At 42.7% G+C, this 20,676-nt stretch overlaps 2 protein-coding genes across 2 annotated transcripts in view; one reads left to right on the top strand and one right to left on the bottom strand.

The window, feature by feature from the left end:
- LOC311038129 (breakpoint cluster region protein-like) overlaps window positions 1-7,023 on the top strand; it is a 123,797-nt gene extending 116,774 nt beyond the window's left edge. Inside the window, exons 17-23 of the mRNA XM_084047480.1 lie at window positions 123-182; window positions 1,367-1,476; window positions 1,570-1,709; window positions 3,377-3,511; window positions 3,779-3,884; window positions 4,136-4,298; window positions 4,868-7,023. Coding sequence (XP_083903606.1) covers window positions 123-182; window positions 1,367-1,476; window positions 1,570-1,709; window positions 3,377-3,511; window positions 3,779-3,884; window positions 4,136-4,298; window positions 4,868-4,957 — 804 coding nt within the window. The 3' untranslated portion in view covers window positions 4,958-7,023. The remainder of the gene's footprint in view (window positions 1-122; window positions 183-1,366; window positions 1,477-1,569; window positions 1,710-3,376; window positions 3,512-3,778; window positions 3,885-4,135; window positions 4,299-4,867) is intronic.
- A 4,690-nt stretch (window positions 7,024-11,713) lies between these two features.
- On the bottom strand, window positions 11,714-16,270 carry LOC311037101 (E3 ubiquitin-protein ligase TRIP12-like; the record flags this gene model as incomplete). Its single annotated transcript, XM_084046185.1, has 1 exon — window positions 11,714-16,270. The coding sequence occupies exon 1, from the start codon at window positions 16,199-16,201 to the stop codon at window positions 11,714-11,716; it is 4,488 nt and encodes a 1,495-aa protein (XP_083902311.1). The 5' UTR covers window positions 16,202-16,270.
- Window positions 16,271-20,676: the final 4,406 nt, after the last annotated feature.

The following is a 20,676-nucleotide window of genomic DNA, read 5'->3' as shown; positions in this document are numbered from 1 at the left end:
TCGGATCCATTGGAACACTGGTTATTTTTTCCCTTTCCTGAAAAGTAACGGTTTTGGACATACAAGGTCTCTATACCCTACAGCGACGATATTATACATGTCATTATGCTTCTTCCACTCAGCTTGAGCCTCAGGCCCTCCAAGGCAAAGACTGGCAGAGGACTGTCATTCCTATGAATGGGGTGAGTGGATTGCACTGGTGACTCTTTCCAAAATATATATTTCTCCTTATGTATTACACAGTAATATCCTCAGTGTTAACCACTTAAACCCTCTATACTTTGTAGACCAGGGTCCCCCTGTGGTCTATACTTGGCCCCCTCCCTTCTCCCCTCTACCCCAGATCTATTTGCAGGAAATAGCTGATCTGCAAGTTCACAACACATTGCGTTGCGAGTTGCGACGCGTTGTGAGATTGTAGATGAGCTATGTTCGCCTATTTTTTTTATGTTGGCCTATTTTTGCAGAACGTTCACATGATATGCCCAGGATAGGGACGGTAGGGTGGTTAATTTAAATGTGGTTAATTTAAATCTGAGACAGTACAAATGTTTAACACTGAAGATTATACTGTGTACTATTACGCTATTACTACTACGCAACAATGACTACATTTGTAGGCCTTTAGACTACATTGCAGGCTAATAACTTGGTACCTATGACATGTTAACTCATTTAGTGCCACATGACGTCTAAGACGTCACGTGGCCTGAGCGCCCTGAGCGCCACGTGACGTCTAAGACGTCATGAAAAAATAAAAAATGCCTTCTTTTTTTTTGAAAAAAATGTTCAGAACCCAAGATATCATGATTTGAAAATATTCTGCTCCATTCACTCTTTGTTTAACTTCTTACTTAAAAAGGCTGTATCTCGGCTCCTAAGCACTTTTTTTTACAATGAATTTTGGCTGTGGCACTCAGAGCCAAACTGCCATAAATAAGCTGGGCACTGAATGAGTTAACACATTGGCTGCCAATTATTTCAGATTTTTTGCAGTAGACTGCCAGAGATTTTTCAATGAAAAAACAAAAGTACTCGGGATACAGAATTTTGAAGTTTTAAGTTTACAAGGAAGTGGATGGGAGTCTAAATCTTCGAAAAATCATATCTCCTTGGTCTTTGGGTCAAATAAAAAAAAATAATAATAAAAAAAAATCAATAAAACGCAGATCTGCGTCTTTGGCAGCCAATGCGTTCTATTCAATAGAACGCAGATCTGCGTTTTTGGCAGCCAATGTGTTTTAATAGACATGTGTAAATGTGTAATACAACATGAGCCATAATGCCTGCAATGCAATCAATCATTGTGTGAAGTGTTTTTTTTTAATTACTTTTAGCAACTTCTCCTTCTTTTCTTCTGTTTTAGATTGAGGTTAAGCTTTCTATTAAGTTTACCAGCCGAGAGTTCAGCCTGAAGAGGATGCCTTCAAGGAAACCCATGGGTGTTTTTGGTGTCAAGATCTCCACAGTGACTAAGTGAGTTAAGAGCGTGTGTGTGTGGGCGGGGGGGGGGGGGGGGTGTACATTCTTGTGCTCATCTCTCATGTTCTCTATTCTATATCTATCTAGGCGGGAACGTTCCAAGGTGCCCTACATTGTTCGTCAGTGCCTTGAGGAGATCGAGAGAAGGGGCATGGAGGAGGTGGGCATCTACCGGGTATCAGGAGTGGCCACTGACATCCAGGCCCTGAAGGCTGCTTTTGACACCAGTGAGTACTGATTTTAACATTGTAGGTCAGTGATTCCCAAGGGCCCCACCACAGATAACCACAGATAACCACAGATTCATCTCTTGGACCCTTGGGGGTTAAGAAACAGTGTTACAGGTAACGGAGATTTGGAGAAAGTTAAAAATGCTAAGACGTCACCCTTTTTGAATTACTGTTAAAGGTTATACATTTCTCAATTCCTCAAGACTGTCCAGTCAAAATTTGAGGAAAATAATTAGATTTTAATATAATAATAATAGAACTTAATAACAAATGTATGGCTGTGTGCGTAGCCCCACAGAGTGTGTTCTGTTAAATTCTCAATTAAGCTTGATTTATACTTTGTGTAGCTCGCTGAAAAAAGCAGATCTACAAGCTAACAAAGCGTCACAGAAGCATTATGCAGTCACCAGAAAATCACTAGAGAGTTTTTGCTCTAGAGCAGGGGTTCCCAAACCCAATGATGTCAGCCTAAACAGCTGGTTCCCAAAAAAATAAATGTTTTGTCTCCCTGGGACCCAAACATTTCTGCTTTTTCTTTTTTTTTGCTATTTCTGAAAATGTAACTGATTCAAGGGTAGATTTCAAAACCTCTATTTGCCTGTGTGAAAGAAAGCTGAGAAGACTACAAGAAATGTTTCACCACGAGGGAACACTGGTTTATAATTAAGCAATATTACACGAGAGGGTGTGCTTTACGTGCTTACGATTATACAACAGTTACCAACAAAACACATCCAAATGTATTCATATTGTGGGGCAATTCATAATAAAAATGTTTCGCTATTATCCGTTTCCCTGTAAAGAGAAGAGTTTATTTGACTGAGACATTAAATAGTCCCTGTAGCAGCGCTCTGAGGCACCGTCTCATCAACACAGCTGATTCCAGTAGGCTATAATATAGCCTACGACGGAGCATATAGCCGCTATATGCTCCGTCGTACGACCGTGTCACGTGGCCAAAATAGCTGATCTACAAGCTGACAACGCGTTGCGAACTTGTAGATCGGCTACATACATAGTCCATTTTGCATAGCTGTTTGTTCACCGGTGGCGGCGTTGGGTCAGGCTACTGTCTGCTGTTTTCCTACCGTGGGACAGCGTGACGTCACAGCACAGCTGTGCCATATATGGTCTAATCAGGTGCGGACTGCAGTGCGGAGTGATTTATTAATGTGATTAGGCCCGTGCTATCATGCTGGTTTGAAGCAAGGCTAGATAGCTATTTCAACCAATCAGATTGCTTGGTCGGAACTACCTGTTGTATAATGTTCTTTTGACTGTCTCTGTTCATCAGATGATCATTATGCAGTTCCAGCACTGTTGGTACTTCCATGGGTACACTGAAGTGAGACTTTTCCCCCGGCGTCAAATTATTAACCTATTTCTGTTTGTTGTGGGCTAACACCCTTTTGAATGCGTATAACCAGTATGTACTGGTTGGTTACTCTGTGTGTGTGTGTGTGTGTGTGTGTGTGTGTGTGTGTGTGTGTGTGTGCGTGTGCGTGTGCGTGTGTGCGCGCGCAGCTACCCTCTACGAGAAGAAGCAGCATGGTTATTGCCTGGTTGTGACCTGGTTTTGAGATGTTTTTTGTTTTGGTCATCTCTTCTCTTCCTCCATCACCACAGTGCGTCCTGTGCTCACTATTGTCATCTCTTGCTTACAGATAATAAGGATGTGTCGGTGATGATGAGCGAGATGGATGTAAACGCCATCGCTGGGACATTGAAACTTTACTTTAGAGAGCTGCCAGAACCCCTGTTCACTGACGACCTCTACCCCAACTTTGCAGGAGGCATCAGTAAGTCACTGAGCATTTTACCCAGTTTATTAACTTGGCACAATACAGTTATGGAAATGGCGTCTAATGTTTTGAACATAACAGCGATGAATCTTATTATTCACAGATATTAAGCAGCATGAATGAAAGTTGCCTGCATTATGCATGAATTTGGCAAATAGAAATTTGCCATGTTCACATTTTTAAATCATTCAAGGGATTTGAAGTTGACATTATTTACAACAGCTTTGCGTCACCCATGATTAATGACTGCATCGTTTCGTGCAGCCCTGACGGACAGTGTCGCCAAAGAGAGCTGTATGTTGAACTTGTTGCTGTCACTGCCAGAACCCAACCTGGTCACATTTCTCTTCCTGTTGGACCACTTGAAGAGGTAGGTCAAGCGCGCCCGCACACACACACACACACACACACACACACACACACACACACACACACACACACACACACACACACACACACACACACACACACACACACACACACACACACACACACACACACACACACACACACACACACACACACACACACACACACACACACACACACAGATGTCATAACATTGCTTGCATGTTGTCTCACCCATTAATTTAGTCTGTGTCCTCTGATCCTCTAACCCAGGGTTGCAGAAAAGGAGTGTGTCAACAAGATGTCTCTCCACAACCTGGCCACAGTGTTTGGCCCCACCCTACTCAGGCCTTCAGAGAAAGACAGCAAGATCCCCGCCAACCCCACACAACCCATTAGCATGGCGGACAGCTGGTCGCTGGAAGTTATGTCACAGGTAAAGTACACAGGCCACAGCTGCTCCCCGTTCCGCTCAAATGATTACCTACACTTTGGTTTCGCATTAATCTGTCTGCGCTACTGCCTTAAACATGTGATGTAGTGCACGTTATACGTGTTGGATATTTATGATACTTCTTTCCATTTATAGTGACAGACAATAAATGTGCACCACAATAGAAGTTTTTGTTTTTTCACACTGTTTACGTGTTTAACTGTTTACGCTACATTTCATTACTACGAGTAGTACCTTGTGTTACTTATAACTGTACTACTGTATGTTGGACATCACTTGTACTACAGCACAATCTGGTGGAGTCTGTCACACCAACACTCACTTCAAGACAAATCGATTCGAAATGACACAAAGAAATGTAAACGTCAACATGGGGCGCTGATGGCCTAGTGGTTAAGGGCCTAAGAGCCTGACGACCTTTGCCGTGTGTCACTGCTTGTCTCTCTCTCCCTGTTTCCTGTCTATCTCAACTGTACATCCAAATAAAGGCAGAGAGGTTTTTTACGTAAAAGTAAACATTTTCTAAAATGTGTTCTCTCCTCTCTTTGCAGGTGCAGGTGCTGTTGTACTTCCTCCAGCTGGAGACAATTCCCACCCCGGACAGTAAACGACAGAGCATTCTCTTCTCCACCGAAGTATAGAGCAACACTGTCTCCCACTTAGACTTTGAAGGACTATGAAGGAGAGAAGGAAAGAGAAGGACTTTGGCTCAAACTGAGTCCATAACGGTCTGTTTTTGAATCTACTGACTGAGTCAAAATGTCACTCTCGCTGGACTGCAACAGCAAGGGGAGGTCTCTGGCGATAATTAATGGCCATATATCCACCAGAGGGCGTCGTCGTACGTGTAAAGTTGAAAGACATGACCCAATACTTTGCAGCACACATACAGTAATCTCCCCAATGAACACTGATTACCTTAGGCTATGTACATCACACCCAACATTTAGTGTGATACTCTGTACCTCCAATGATACAGTACATTTCATTTCCCATTCTCCTTTTCACTTTGTTTTCACTGATCTTAACATTGTAGCTTCACAGTACACCAACAAAGCTCATTTTGTTCTTCTTTTTTTTCTCTTTTTTTGCGTGTAACGGCTAATTTATTCATTGTAGAACAGATGTTCAACTGAAAATGTAGTATAAATTAGGCTATGTAGTGGTTAGCCAGCTTATTCCATGTATGTTTATTTTGGACAATCATTAAGTCGATAGTCTTATGAAAGCTGGCTTGTTTATCCATTTCTGATATTGAGAGAAGTGAAATTCTGCCAAGAAGACACTTTTTTCCCAATTTCTTTTCTTTCTTTTTTTTTTCTTTTTTGGGGAATTTTAAAGTTGAGCATCCAAAATCACCCTGTGAATCAAGAGAGGGACAGAAGATCATACGTACACAGACATAAGCAAACCCTGGATGGAAAAAGAGACATACTGTAGGCTGTTAGTTACTCAAAGAAAGACTGTAAAATAAATAACTGTTGAAAAGCACACAGATAGTCAGTAGTGTGTTGCAATCAGACTGCCTGTAGTTTTGAACAGAAAAAGGATTTTCCTCTATTTGTGTTGTTGGTGTCTCAAGGTTTGTCTTCTGCTTAAATATCCAAGCAATATATTTTTTAACATAGTAATTGTTTGTGTTCTTATCTTCGTTCAAAAGATGTCCTTATGAAAACATAAGACATCTGGCCAAAATAATATGTTGTTTGTTTCATGGAGAAAACAATTGTATTTACAGATACACTATGTACATAATCTTAAAGCTGTATTTGTTTGTTTTTTGTTTGTTTTTTTAGCAGTGTAATTGTTATTATTGTAATTTATTTTGGGGTCTGGGGAAGAAATCAAAGTAAGTATTTGTTATTCTATGTCTACTTTTTGGTTTGATGAAGACAGTGGTAGATCATAGCCTTGACTTTAAGTCTTGCATTAAATAAGCAGGATTTAGCCTTGTTCTTATAGAAACAACTCTGCTGTTCTGTCCAGCCTATCAATTATACAGCTAAATAGTATGAAGGTAACAACACACATTTGTCATTTAATACACAGCAAAAAATAGTGTTAATTTAACTAAGTTCAAATAACTCTGCATTTTGCTGGGTATGCTCCTGTGATAAAGGCACAAGCTCTTTAACTGCTGGGTCAACTGTATGTCATAGTAGTCGGTCTCATACCCAGAGACCATTGTCCATTTAGTCTGATATCGTGTGACGTCATATCACGGAACACATGTATGACATCTTTATTTTTTGAACTATTTAATCTGTGGCTACGAAAGTGCACTCATCAATTGTTAGAACTACTGTATTACAAACAAGTGACCTGAGCACTCGGTTTCTATCCACTGAAGACCTATTGATTTTTCAAGTGATATTTGTTCATTCTATTTGATGTCATTCTACCCATCTCTTTTCTTTCATCCATATCATGGATACATTCTGATAAATCTGTGTCCGCATGTGCCCTTTAATTGTTTTGTATTCCATTAAGCTTGAAAGTTACCCAACTTGAGGGCCAAGTTGATGAAAAGCTCTTAGAATATTTTTGTTGTTAGAAATAATGAGAGTTTTAGTCTTAATTTCTGTACCTTGATTTAACATGCAGGCATGTTTTATCGAAGATCTGTTTGATCTCTTTTGACAAAATGTATAATTGGAAACTTGATATACTGTAGGTTTAGGGTGTTAGTGGCTCTTGAATTTCTGGTTTACATAATACGGTATGTCCTTCCCTGGCCTATTAAAAGATATTATGAATATCATGTTTAGTGATGGCTTGGAAGAAACTGGTTTACACATTCTGAGATGAAATGTCTCATGCTTTGACCCCCTCACACCCATCCCCACTCCCATAATATATACTGTATACCACATGCATTATCGTCGCTGTCTGGAGGAAAACTTGTATGTCCAAAAAAATTTACTTTTCAGGAAATGTATGTAATGTAATTATTATTTAGTCACATGCTATTATTTAGTCACATGCTATATAACCTTTCCAAAATGGCAAAAACGGCAGATCCACAAGCTCACAACACGTTGGGAGCTTGTTGATCAGCTATTTTCGATACTTTTGTTTGACTCTCTTGTATGGCGAAGTAGGGCATTCATTTACACATTTGAAATGTGGATACACAACATGCCCGACAGCAACGATATGAACATAGCCGATTCAGCAGTTTTATGGAGCTGTTAATTGTTTTTTCCACGTTCATGTGTGCTTGTGGATCACATTGTATGAATAATGTGGATAACTAGACTAAATGCTGTATGCTCGCAGAGGATTTCCAATTTCCAGAAAACTTGCCAGTGGTTCTGGAGGCAGAGAAGACTTTCCTCTGAAAAAACATATCAACCATGAAACACAATACACAGATATGCATAGTACTTAATCTATCAGGATATCGCAATAAAGTCTCATGACTTATTTCCATTGTGGTCCTGTAGACTTGACTGGAAGGCAGGCAGAAGCATGTAAGCTACACAGAACACCTTTTACAATCACTATATATTTACACATTATAGAAACAAACTAATGTGTGCTCTGATATTTTGCTCAGGAGTCGATCTTTTCTTAAACTAGTCTGATTGAATTGTATTTGGGATGGGATTTATTCCCAGAAGGAATTGCAGTCAGTCTTTTTTCAACACTAGCTACTTCTAAAAACACCTAATTAAAAGTACAAGTGGTTAGACAGAGCAAGCAATGCTTGTTTTCTTACCTCTTTTCTATGACCTTTAACATTCAAATTCAAGATAGTGAGGACTATTCAAAGCATTCAGAAGATGTTTTGACAAACTGTGGCAATATTCTACCAGTCACAAAAGGTACCTGTCCAGCTCATATTTATTTTTATATTACATCGTTTAACTTTGCTGCATGCAGCATGCGCATTCACACGGGTTGTGTTAGGATGTGAGACAGGCAATGCATACTGTTCATCATTTCTCTCTCTTTTGTCACCTAAAGTAGTCTGCATTGGTTGCACTGCTCTACCCCATTGTGCCTCAATCCTTTAGCTTTTATTCAGCACCTGCTTTGTGGGATTATTGTAATAGTCAAAGCAAGGAGTAGTAGAAATTCTGATCCAGTCAGGGAGAGACTTATGCCTTCTGTCTCTTAAGGGGGTATTTCAGTCTCCCATTGCCTTTGGTGAGAACAGTCACACATCTCTGATAGACCAATACAGGACCTCAGATTTTGGTATGGTTGTAGTTCATGTACTTTATGTCTGCACGGCTTGCCCCCTTCATCAGACAATGATATTGTGGATCAAGGCGAGTTAAGTTCATAAGCATGAGGTGAAGAATGGCATTTTTCTCACTCTCAAAGACATAATTTCATACTGTAGCTGTGGCCTTGACTTACTGTAACTCTTAAAACCTCTACTTTTATGCTTCACATATTTTGACCTAATTTTGTGTATCAAAAACCATTGTACTTAGCTTAAGAATTTCAATGCAGTCAAATGTACTCTAGAACAGTGGCGTTAGGTTGTATACTTGCAACAGGAGAATATTTGCAAACATACTCAATTCCATTTTATTTATTTCCAGTCAGATGTCAATTACCATTTACTGTATCTACAACAGCTTTGACTATAAAAAAGCCTTTACAGCTAAAACACAAACAAAATGGAATATCACTGGCTAGTCTGGCTTATGTGAGGCCTGCATTTTCAGTTACGTAGACTATGTATATTGTACAACAGACTGGTCACTGTGATCGTTTAGCTATCCAGTTTAGATTAACTGAAAGTTTATGTGGGAGCTCTTGTGAACGTTAAAAGAAAGGGTTCTTAAGTTTAAACCAATCTCAAACCCATCCATTAACCACTTTCTTATATATATATAATATGTATTATACTAGAGAGTAATTGGGTTTCCATTCCCATTCATGTTTGAACAGTAAGGATTGGTCATGCTGGTACAGATAATTTTTAATTGCAAAATTGACACTGGTAACAGCTTAATCACGCTCAACTCAACATTGTTATTGTCTGTTGATTGTCAACTGTCAATTGCATGTATCCTCATTATTACAATTCCTTTAATGAGCTTAAAACCTTTTGTCTGTTTATGAAAAAGTAAATATAGCCTACCGTATACCAGCAGAGAATACATTGTTTTTTTCTGGTGGGGGACACAGTAGATTAATAAGTCTAAACATACATAGGATATTGCTATGAGAATACACATTTTTATGTTTGGTGAATGTTAGTACATTTCCATATTACATGTAGCAAATGCTATAGCCTCTTTAAAATAATTACATTGGGCTTTTGGAAATTTGTCAATGTTATATTCCATATTTTCGGTCTGCCTACAGTATGAGAAGCTCAAGATGGGACTTCCTACTCAACCACAAAAAAACGATATGATTTCCTTTTTTTCCATAGCATTTCCTTTTTCTTTTTCATTCTCCTTTTAGCATTCAACAAGCTTGTAGTACTGTAAAAAGGGATACTATACTCTAATGACAAACATGTTTGGAAGGCATTTGCAGCCTCTGTTTGTACACAAAATGTTAAATAAAATCTTCTGTATCTATGTAAAAGTTTATAAAATGTTCTATCTATTTTGATTATTATTTTTTTCATTGGGACAACTGAGATTAAGCTGTAAAAAATATAGATGGGCCCCAGTATCTCAGGACCTGCTCTTTGTGCTCCATAAAAGAATCACAGAATCTATATGCAAAATAAATCCATAATTTAGTGCTGAAAGATGCGGGTTACCATCAGGACCCGAGGATGCTGTGGGAGAAATTGTTGTTCTACAAAAGTGCTTTGACTTTTGTCTATAGGGGGCACCACAAATGCACAGTATGTTTGGTGCCCCCTATAGACAAAAGTCAAAGCACTTTTGGAGGTGCACTCTGTAGAGGCCCCTCAACATGCAATTCCAATTTGGGGGTGAAGCACAATCACATCACTTGCCATCGTATGGAGTTGTCCATACGTTGTCCAACGTTTCCATAATATTGGCTGCAGCCTGAAAAATATGCTGCTGCAAAGATGACATTGGTGACCTACCGAATTATGTGAACCAATTAAGATCCAACAAGATACGATGCTTCTAAGTGTTGGTTCAAGAGCTGTAGTTCCAATCACACTACATGTTTGAGAACGCTCATTCAGACTGCAGTTTTTGTGATTAACGTTAGACGGCACTTCTGGGAAACACACCTCAGGCCTAGTAGCCATCCAAGACATGCTTCCACCTGTACAAAACTTAATTAAAATGAGAGCAAATTGTAAACTCTCCATGTGTCTATGACAGTGAATAGCTACGTAGCATACACAGTATGCAATGTTTTGAGTGATTTTAGAATTTAAAAGTCTTTATGTTTAATGTGAGAACACAGCCAATTTAGCATTTATCGACAAGCTATCAAAAATAGTGTTTTTATGAATTAATTGAGACTAAAACCGCCGAGCCACGTATCAGACTCCAGATACACAGACCTGTGTATCATAATTACACCGAGACACACAACTAAACACTCTCACAGTGGTGGAGAAAGTACCTGAAAGCCACACTGGGGTAAAAGTAGATCGGAGTACAAAATTAGGTAAAAGTTTGTCACCCATTAGAATAATTTGAGTAAAAGTCTTAGTAGTATCTGCTTGAAAGTAATGGCCTGATATTAAATATGCTGAAGTTTAAAAAGTAAAAGTAGTAGGCCTAAGTAGCGTAAATGCAGTTAATAAAAAAAAAATCATCCTTAGCGCTCTCTTCTCATTCTGTATGGTACCAGACTACAGATAGATGAGTGTTGAATTAACAAAAATGTTGGGCAAATTTGAGAATGCTGAAATTTAATTTCCTCATGGCAGACAAATACAATGTTTCAGGCCATAAGAACTCAGTCTCACTTCAAGGAATGTTAACAGCATGGCCTCTGTAAGAGGCAAGCCATGCAAAAGATGGTCTCTGTCTATATGTAAGTTTGTGTGCCTGTCAGCGGCAAATCTCACAAACCGGTGGACTGTGCTGCCACAATAGGCCAAGGACATACCTCCACGTATTTTTTTCACTTAAATTTTATTATTTTTTAAATGAAAATATATAATGATAATAATAATAACTTTAATTTTATTATAATATAAAGTGAATCGGATCGGTCGGATCAGGTTGAAACCATTCAAATTTGGGGTCATACAGTACGTAGATATGTTATAGATGACTAACCTCATAAACTGGCCACATGGTAGATCCACATGGGAGTCACACCGCTATTAGACCCTGTTGTGTTAACATACATTATAGCATGTTTGCAGGCAGGGAAAGCTGCATCTGCTGCTGCCATCATCATGTATGTATGTATGTTCAAAAAAATAACGACTATAAGGAACTCATTTTTTTCAGGCATTTAAATGTGGAGATGTGGTAGCATCAGGAAAGGTGGAATGACTGGTGGCCCTCACGGGCTGCCATCAACAGTTTCTCACGCATGATCTCTATGCTAGAATAATCGGGCAGCTTCAGGTAATTGACACAGGTCATAACTGAGGGGAGGTAAATGTCTGGATTCTCTGTGGACTCGAATGTCGTCCTGACTATGGTAAGAGGGGGGTTCAGACTCTGGAACCCTCCCACAGGCAGTCTAGGGCTTCCTGTTACGAACTGCAGGAAAAGCCTCTGCTGCTCTGCATCTAAGTTGCTCAGCACCTCAAACAGGAAGTGCACCGCACGGCTGTCATGCGTGTAGCCGTGGTCGGATCGACAGCACTCCATCAGTGTCTTGACATCCCATGTCTCTGATTTATTGCCGCACAGCAGCTGGTCCAACTCCTCTGGATAGAAATACTGTAGGTGATGCATGGGGAAGACTGACTCAAAGCCTTCCCTGAATGACTCAAACTGGCTGGACACACCTTCATTCAGGGTCCAGTACACCACCAACCTGAGGTATTCCTCCAGGTTGTAGATGGTGACGGGGACGTCTTTACCCCCCTTCTTCAGCTCAATGTCGGAGAACCCTGGTAAAGTGAAGTCCAACATCAGGTCCTCAACAGAGCAGCCATTCATGTTCAGGCTCTCCAGCGCTTCCTGCAGGGTCTCCCTTGTCAGTGTTCGGTCTCGCTCCAGCCTTTTCTTCTGGCGGATGATATCCTCCAGGTGCTGGATCGACTTGTATATGCCAGGGTCGATGTTGACCAGGTCATGGGAGCTGATGGAGATTTCGTGCCTCAGCATCCACTTGTAGAAAGGCAAACCCAAGGGCAGATCCAATAGTTTGAAGTCGATGATGGCTTTGGCCATCAGCTTTCCCAAGAAGCAGAACTTTTCTTTGATTGTGGTGATGTGTTCTGATTTGGTTGTCCTACCGAAGGGGACCACAAACAGTCCCCTGGAGCTGAACATATACTCGGTTCCCTCTTGGCTTCCTTTAGGGTCGGCCAAGGTGACCTTTTCACCCCTCCATAGCCCCAGGTCAGCCCGCTGGAGCTCCCGAGATACCAGAGCGTAGAACTCCATAGTAGGGCCCAGGCCTGTGCCCACCTCATTCTCATATTGGATTTCCAGCATGGCCTTAGAGCTGCCAAGGTCCTGCATCACAATCTCAGCCTGTTTTAGAAGTTCCTCACGGTTTATCGTCCTCTTTTCGCGGTTCAGACGTGTTGCCACTCGGCTGTCCCGAAAGTCTGATTGATTGATCTTGGGGCTAGTGTCAAGTAGGCGCTGCATGGCTCTGTCACGGTCAAAGGCTGTTGCATAGAACAGCCTCTGCCTCGTGTTGAAAGGGAAGAAGAAAGGACAAGTTTTTCCAAGTTCAATGAGCCAGGAGGGGATGTTCCCCGTCAGGATGACCAGCGGGTCTTGTAACTGACGGTTGGCCTTTGTCGACAGCTTACTGTTGATGAACTCATTAGTGGGGATGATCTCCTTACACACAGCATTATCATAGACGTAGAACCAGTATCTACTGATGGAGTGGAGGACCCTCAGGAGCAGGTTGACTTCTAAAGAGGGGTCATCAAATGTTATGGTCTCTGGTGGCTCTGAAATGAGGCATGTCTCTAAAGGATTGACAACACTGGGACATACACCGTCATGCCACAGCCCATCCTGTTTATTGATGTTGTGAGGTGAGGTTTTAGTCGGGTTGGTCTGCGCTTGGCGCACCTTTCCTCCCACCATGTCTTCACTACCAGCCTCAACTTCTACCACAGGCTTATACCATATGGTGTGTGTTCTGGTCCAGATGTCAGTTCGCAGGAAGGTATTGGCCTCATCATCTGTATACTCCCTTTCCTCCTCTGTCTGAAGGTTGAAATGCCGGACGGCCTGGTACACCGTCATATTGTACGGCAGCAAGTGATCACCAATGTAGAACTGTAATCTGTGGCGTACACTGCCAGAAGTAAGTAACTGGTCCGCCAGAGATTCATCTACTATTTCATCATCTGATTTGTCATCATTACTGTTTTTTCCGAAACCTCGTACAACCAAGTATCTTTCAATGGCTTGCACCAGGTCCAGTGGATCAAACTTCACTGGACGTTCCTTTCGTTGCTTCACATTCGTGCAATCTGGGTGTCTCTGTAGTTGACACTTCAATTGCTGAGTGTTGAATAATTTCATTGCCTGAGAGACCCTGCTCCCATTGTCATTACCACTGAGGAAGTCATACACTTTAACAGGGAACTGCTCCATTTGGCTCAGGCAATCATTCATTTTATGCACCAGTGACAGAAGAGGCCCGTTTTCCGATGGCTCCAGTCGGCCTGTGGGCTCCATTCCCGGAACTGGGCAGCCGCAGAAGACATGCAGGAATCTTTTGAGTCGCACGTCACGGCTGATCACGTCCCTGTCGCTGTTGGAGGTTAGATAGAGAAACAACTGTTTGACCAGCCCACTGTGCTGGATCTCAAATGATGACACATCAGACTCAGAAATGATACTGCAGATCTTCACCAGACACTCTACACCACCATCCATCTGCAGGTTGAGCTGCTCTGTGGCTGTGCAGAGCGTCCGGAGTACATTCAGTGCGGGGTTGCTGCCATTTATGTTCTCTAGGTTGAAGTAGCGCTCCACAAACTTACTGGACTGCTCTTTGATCCAGGCCTTGATCTTGTCCCTATTATTTGAGATTGAGTCGTTGGGAGCATTTGCCAGGCCACTCTCTCCTGCAATGCATGGGGGCTCAAAGTGGGTGCTCTGTGTTATGATAGGGCTCTCAGCCTCATCATCTACTTCTACTTCGTCATCATCCCTGAGGAGGCCCAAAGAAGCCCAGGTGGTGGAGCCCACATCAGGTGTGACGTTAGTAGCAGCTGTAGTTGATGCAGTGTTAATAGTGGCTGTGTGCTGACTGGAAGTGCCACTACTGGTGCATGCCTTGGGGGGACTGGTAATCAGGATGGCCTCTGACTCTGCCAGGTTCTTCACCTGGTGCATTACACCTCTTCTGAAATAGACGCTTAAGACATCAGGCAGCTTCTGCATGAGAATCTCAGCCATCTGCAAAGAGCCCACAACAATCTTCAGGTCCTGGCTGGATAGCATGGAAGCAATGTGGCTGGAGACAACATGGTTCCTCAACACATCCTTCAGTAGCTCAGTGTCAGCAAAGTAGATAATCTTGAGGATGGCTCTAAGGCACTTGTGTCTGACAGTAGGGCTGGCTGAGGAGCTATACATTTCATAAAGGACACCATACATGGTCTTGATGAAGCACTTTGCTAGCTCAGGATCCTCCTTCATCAGCTGAGCCCGCACATCTTCCTGCCATACGTCCTGGTGACCCCCTGTGTTGGGATTGGCAAGAGGATTGTGTTTCCTTTGGATACCACGTGCCATGCCAGTGTCCTCATTGATCTGCTGCATATTGTTGAAGTCAATGACGTAGATGCGGTTATGAGTAGACAAGCTGATCTCGTTCTCCCCCTTATTGTGGGCTGTCTCAATGACATGGCTATTAGTGTGGTTATAAGCATGCCACAGCCCCTGGTCATCACACCACTGCCAGATGGCTTCTACTGTGGCCTGGGCACTGCCCTTTTTTAGCAAAGCATCCACTGCAAAAATACCCTCTTTGGGCAGACGGGGCATCAGCTGACAAATGAGGGAGGTGAGTTCATAGAGCTCCTGAGGGCTCCGGGGAACTAGTTCAATCTGTTCCTGGGAGCTGCCATTTGATGAACTACACAGGAGAAAACGCAGGGTCTCCGCTATGTTTTGTTTCATGAGCTGCACCGCTAGGCAGGGGCATCTGGAGCATATGAGGGAGAACATGCGCACAACAATGATCAACATCCCTGAGCTGAGCATTGGGGGGGTCACCAGCAGCTGCTGCTGAATGTTGGTCAGAAGGTCCTGCGAGGCCACTTGCTGCAGAAGGTTGTCCTCAAGCTGAAAATTGTCCACCAGTCTGGCGAAACAGAGACAAGTGCTTTCGACAGATTTCTTATCCTGGTGCATGAGTCTCTGAGTCAACAGTGGAAGAGAATCAGCAACAAAGTGGAACTCGTCTGGGGTGATACTCTGACAACAGTTGGCTGCAATGGCCAGGGCATTTCTCTGTGCGTTCATGCTGAAGAACTCTAGGTACAACAGGCAGTTTGCAAGCCCACCAGCCTGCAGGATGGCTTTACTGTGTTGCCATGACAACATTTCCAAGGCAGTTAGTGCCTGCTCTGCTACATCAATGAACTGGATCACCTGAAGCTTTTCCAGGAAGACAGGAATAGCATTGACCACCATGGCAGAGGATCGAGGTAGTGCCTCCATCATGTACGTGAGAGCGCGGGAGGCATGGATCATAATATCGAAGTTATTCTCCATTTGTAACAATGCAATCAATGTGGGCACTACACTCTTGACAGGGAATCCGTGCAGTGTATCCTCATTGCCCATGACCAGCAGCTGGCACATCTCAATGGAAGCCTGGAGCTTCTGGGATTCATCACCCGTTGCCTGCAGAACTTGCAGCAGCTGCTGAGCTGAGGAGGGAGATGTAGAGTCTGTCTCAGCTTTGGCTGACGATTTAGAAGCTGACTTCTGTAAGGGGGCCCCCCCAAAGACCCCGCTCTTCTTGCTCTGGCCTTGACCTGAAGATGCAGGTGGCTTGATCTTATAGCCCTGTGAGGTGGTGATATAAATGCCTGCAGAGGAGGAGGAGGACGCCGACGACGTGGAGGCTGAAGGGCAGTCTTTGATGGTGCTACCCACAGCTTTGGTTGATTTAAAAGAAAACTTGGTGGGTGTTGCAGTTTTGCAGCTCTCGGTGCTGCTCAGTGTGGGGAAGGAGTCTACCCTCTTCCATTTCCGTGATAAAGAGGGACCAGAGGGACCGGAGGCCCCGTTGCTCGACTTGACCCGGGCGCCCTGCGGGGTGGTGCTATTGGTGCCTGCGGAGGAGGAGGAAGCTATGGAGGCTGAAGGGGAGGAGTCCATGGTGTTACACCCAGCTTTGGCTGAGGAGGAAGATTTGTAATAAGCCGCCAGCTTGTTGGGTTTTGCAGTTCTCCCGTCTGTACGGTTGGGGCGGGACCAAGCAGTACTGCTCAGAGTGGGGAGGGAGTCTGCTGATTTTTTCCATTTATGGGAGTCGGAGGGCCCAGAGACCCCGTTTTTCTTGCTCTGGCTTTGACCTGAAGATGCAGGCAGCTTGACCTGGGCACCAGGTGGTGAGGTGGGGCTATTGGAGCCTGGGGAGGAGGAGGCTGTGGAGGCTAAAGAGCTGTCCACCACAGTGCAAGACCCAGTTTTGGCAGAGGCGGCTGATTTATAAGCCAGCTTGGAGGGTTTTGTAGTTCTGGGGGTTATGGGGGGGGACCCAGCAGTGCTGCTCGGAGTGGGGAGGGAGTCTGCTTTCTTCCATTTCTGTGAGGGGGGGGATCCAGAGGCCCCATTCCTCTTGCTCTGGCCTTGACCTGGAGATGCAGGCAGCTTGATTCGGGCACCCTGCGGAGTGGTGTTATTGGTGTCTGAGGAAGGAGGGGAAGCTGGAGAAGCTGGAGAAGCCGAGGAGGAGTCCATCACCATGCAACATCCAGCATTGGTTGAAGCGGCCAGGAAAGCCAGGTTGGTGGGTTTTGCAGTTCTGCCTTCAGTATTGTATTTCTACTCTTTCTGTCTGTCTCTGACTCCAACTGTCTATCACTGCAGGGCTGTCTGTACACTCTTCATTCTCTCGCTCTAACGCTCTTTCTACAGCACCTTATGTACCGACCAGCACTCAATCTGATGACTGACGTCATGCACAAGCTGTTGCCATGCATCCAAAACAATGCCGATTTGTGGAGTTGCCCTTATAGCTCGTCCATGAGTGTCCAGGGAGTTGTAGGGACTTTGGACGTTTGTATTTACACATCTTCTTACAGTAAATGCACGAAATCTCTGTATCGTACGTATGTGCGTACGTCTGTATAGTTCACGTGTCTCGAGAACCGCCAGTCTGACCGACTTCAAACTCTGGACACACAGCGCCGACTACCCGAGGGAGTTGAGTGCACAGCGTTGAGTCGGTCGGATAGGCAGTTGTCCAGAACCGCAGATCGGACCGTTATATGCCCATATATAGGCATATATGGAGATCCAGTTGTCCAGAACTGCCAATCCAACCAATATGCATGCCCATATAACGGCATATACTGGTCAGGGATCTCCATATGTGGACATAAAAGGGACACAGGCAGACAGACAGACAGGTACAACGGGTACTCTGACTCTTATATTCTTATATCTGTCTGAAAACATTATTCAAGTGGTCCCCAGGGCATCTATCGCTCTCCTCTCTGGAGTTGAGTTGTGCTGCTGGAAGGGGTGGGCATTCTGGGCAGAGGAGTATGCTGTTGTATAGCACGTCTAGAGTTGGACACCTACGTGCCACCGCCGATGTGACTGATAAGCCCATATATGGAGATCCCTGATGTCATCAGTATATGCCCAATCGCCCATATATGGGCATGCTGATATAACTATTCATAGGGTTGGGCAATATGGCAAAAATATCATATCACTATTTTTTGAGGCAGAATCCCAATCCCCGATCGTATCACAATACATTTTTCATGTTGGTTCTTAGGATTATTATTATTTTATTATGATTATTAATCAAATATATGATGATTCATTATATGTATATATATGATTATTAATATTATTATTATTATAAGATTGTATATATACTAGAAGTTCGGGCCGCTACGCGGCCCGAACGTCTAGCGTGACGCGTCGTTCACTTTGCAGTGCCACCTTACAGGCACCTCACAGTGTGAGAGAGAGTTTTGTGCTCTCCTAAATCCACGGCAGGCTTTGAAAGTACCCACTTCAGAAAGAGGTGACGTGCATCACCTCTCCAATGACCAAAACCCACTATGGAAGCCGTCGAACTGGTGCGATCTGACGGCATCCTAGAATTTATAGGTAGGATGTGATGTCATGCGTGATGTCATGCTGTCGTGAGACGCACTGGCGTTGTGTCCATATTCGGGACGACCGTCTCATCGTGATGTCAGATTACGTCACACTGGCGTGATGTCAGATTACGTCACACTGGCCACATACAACGTTCGTACATACTGACAACCGACATGGCGCAGGATTCAAATTGTATATATATAGATAGATAGATATAGATATATATATATATATATATATTTTTTTTTTTTCTTTCTTTTTTTAAATAGATAGATAGATAGATAATCTATTTGTTTTTATGCTGCTGTTATATAATTCAGACATTCAGTGTAGGCTGCTGTAATCTGCGCTCGGATGTTTTTTAGAATGCACGGTATGAATGATTTAAAACCACGGATTGCAAATATTACAGATTACAAATTACAGATGTTTGTTTTAGCCTCACTAGCACTTACATGAACTGATAGGTGATAGGGATATTGCAGTTGATTATTCTATGTTTGCTTCATTTAACTATTATGTGTTTTAGCAGTGACTGAAAAAAACATGACTTTTGTAATTCATTTTATAATAGTATACTCAGTATAATGGGGATATAAACCAGCTCAGCATCTCAGTAGGAATGAGATTTCCAGACTACATGAGCTTGTTTTAGTGGATTTAACCTCAAGTTCACATGCTACTATATAGACCATAAGCTAGTTCCCATTTTTCCACTTAGCTTGGCACAAAAGGGGCAAAATGTGGGCCTCACATAGGTGCGCATTTGTACCAACTAAAGCAAATCCCTGTGCTGTTGTTGGATTGCTGTTCCTCTCACAAGCCACAAGTCTTTGTTACACTGTATCTATGCATGCAAGTTATGTACACTGTGAAATCCTCAGTGTTCATTTAACTTTAGAATGTATTGCTTTGTACACGGTCTGAGTTAAATGAACACAGAGCATTTTACTGTGTACCTTTCCACATCACTCTAGTTGTGCTATAGAAAGCCATGGAATGAGATCATAGCACTGACAGATTGATTGTTTAGCAGCAGGGGTGCAGGGAGGGGGTTAACTGGAAATGCCCTAGTTATTACAGTCAGAGAGACTGAAATGAAACATGATAAGGAAGGACATAGAACATACAGGCTATTACATGTACATGTACAGTATAGCTGACAATGGTGCTCAAGAAGACAGGCTTTAAAAAAAGTCTGCCCTTTTCTTTTAACTCACACACCGTAGTCACTGTCACCCCCCACCCCCTTTCGGTGTATTCTCGTAAGTCTGTCTTGTACTATTCAGTCTCACAGGAGCCTCTATTGTCAACTAGTCCGATAGGCCAGTCAATCAGTTGAGTCTCAAATTGCCAGCGAGCTGTATGGGAGACAATACTCATGATAGAGTTCCATTTAGCACACAGGGTCAAAACACCATATCCTGTTTTCCTTAGTGACATGTTCCATTTACTGAATGAAATTACGCTACAGTATGTTTAAATGAAAGGTGCTTGAAGTGTTAAACGGCTCTATATTCCCATAGCAATCATTGCTAGTATAGAGTCTTTGTTCAGTAAAGAGTCCCTGTCTGTCCAGCTCTTTATTAAACAGAAAGAAATGTTTCTGGTCGGGATACCAATTTCATCCAATCAGGAAAGTGAACTCATACAAGATACAGGATAAACAAGTGAAATTGGAAGTGATGAAACAAAACAAATTTCTGACAAAATTGGAACTCATCCAGTTGCCATTACAACATTTGATTCTACGGAAGTACCGCTATAAAAGGAACACAATAAGTTGTCAGAAACTTTATTTATTAACGTTAAAATACCTTTCTGGTGCATAAGCCATTTTGGCGTGAGTGTCAGGAGCAGACACTCGCAAATGTTATTGTTATATATCATTGTTATTGTGAAAAATATGGTGAAAAATATGCCAATAACCAGTTGTTTAAAGTTACAGTATGACTTTAAGTATTTCTTTCTCTGAAGCTCATTTA

Source organism: Gymnoscopelus microlampas (assembly GCF_963454915.1).
Source record: "Gymnoscopelus microlampas genome assembly, chromosome: 21".
Classification (NCBI taxonomy): Eukaryota; Metazoa; Chordata; class Actinopteri; order Myctophiformes; family Myctophidae; genus Gymnoscopelus; species Gymnoscopelus microlampas.
Note: the sequence above shows the minus strand (reverse complement) of the source record. Positions and strands in the feature narration are given on the sequence as shown.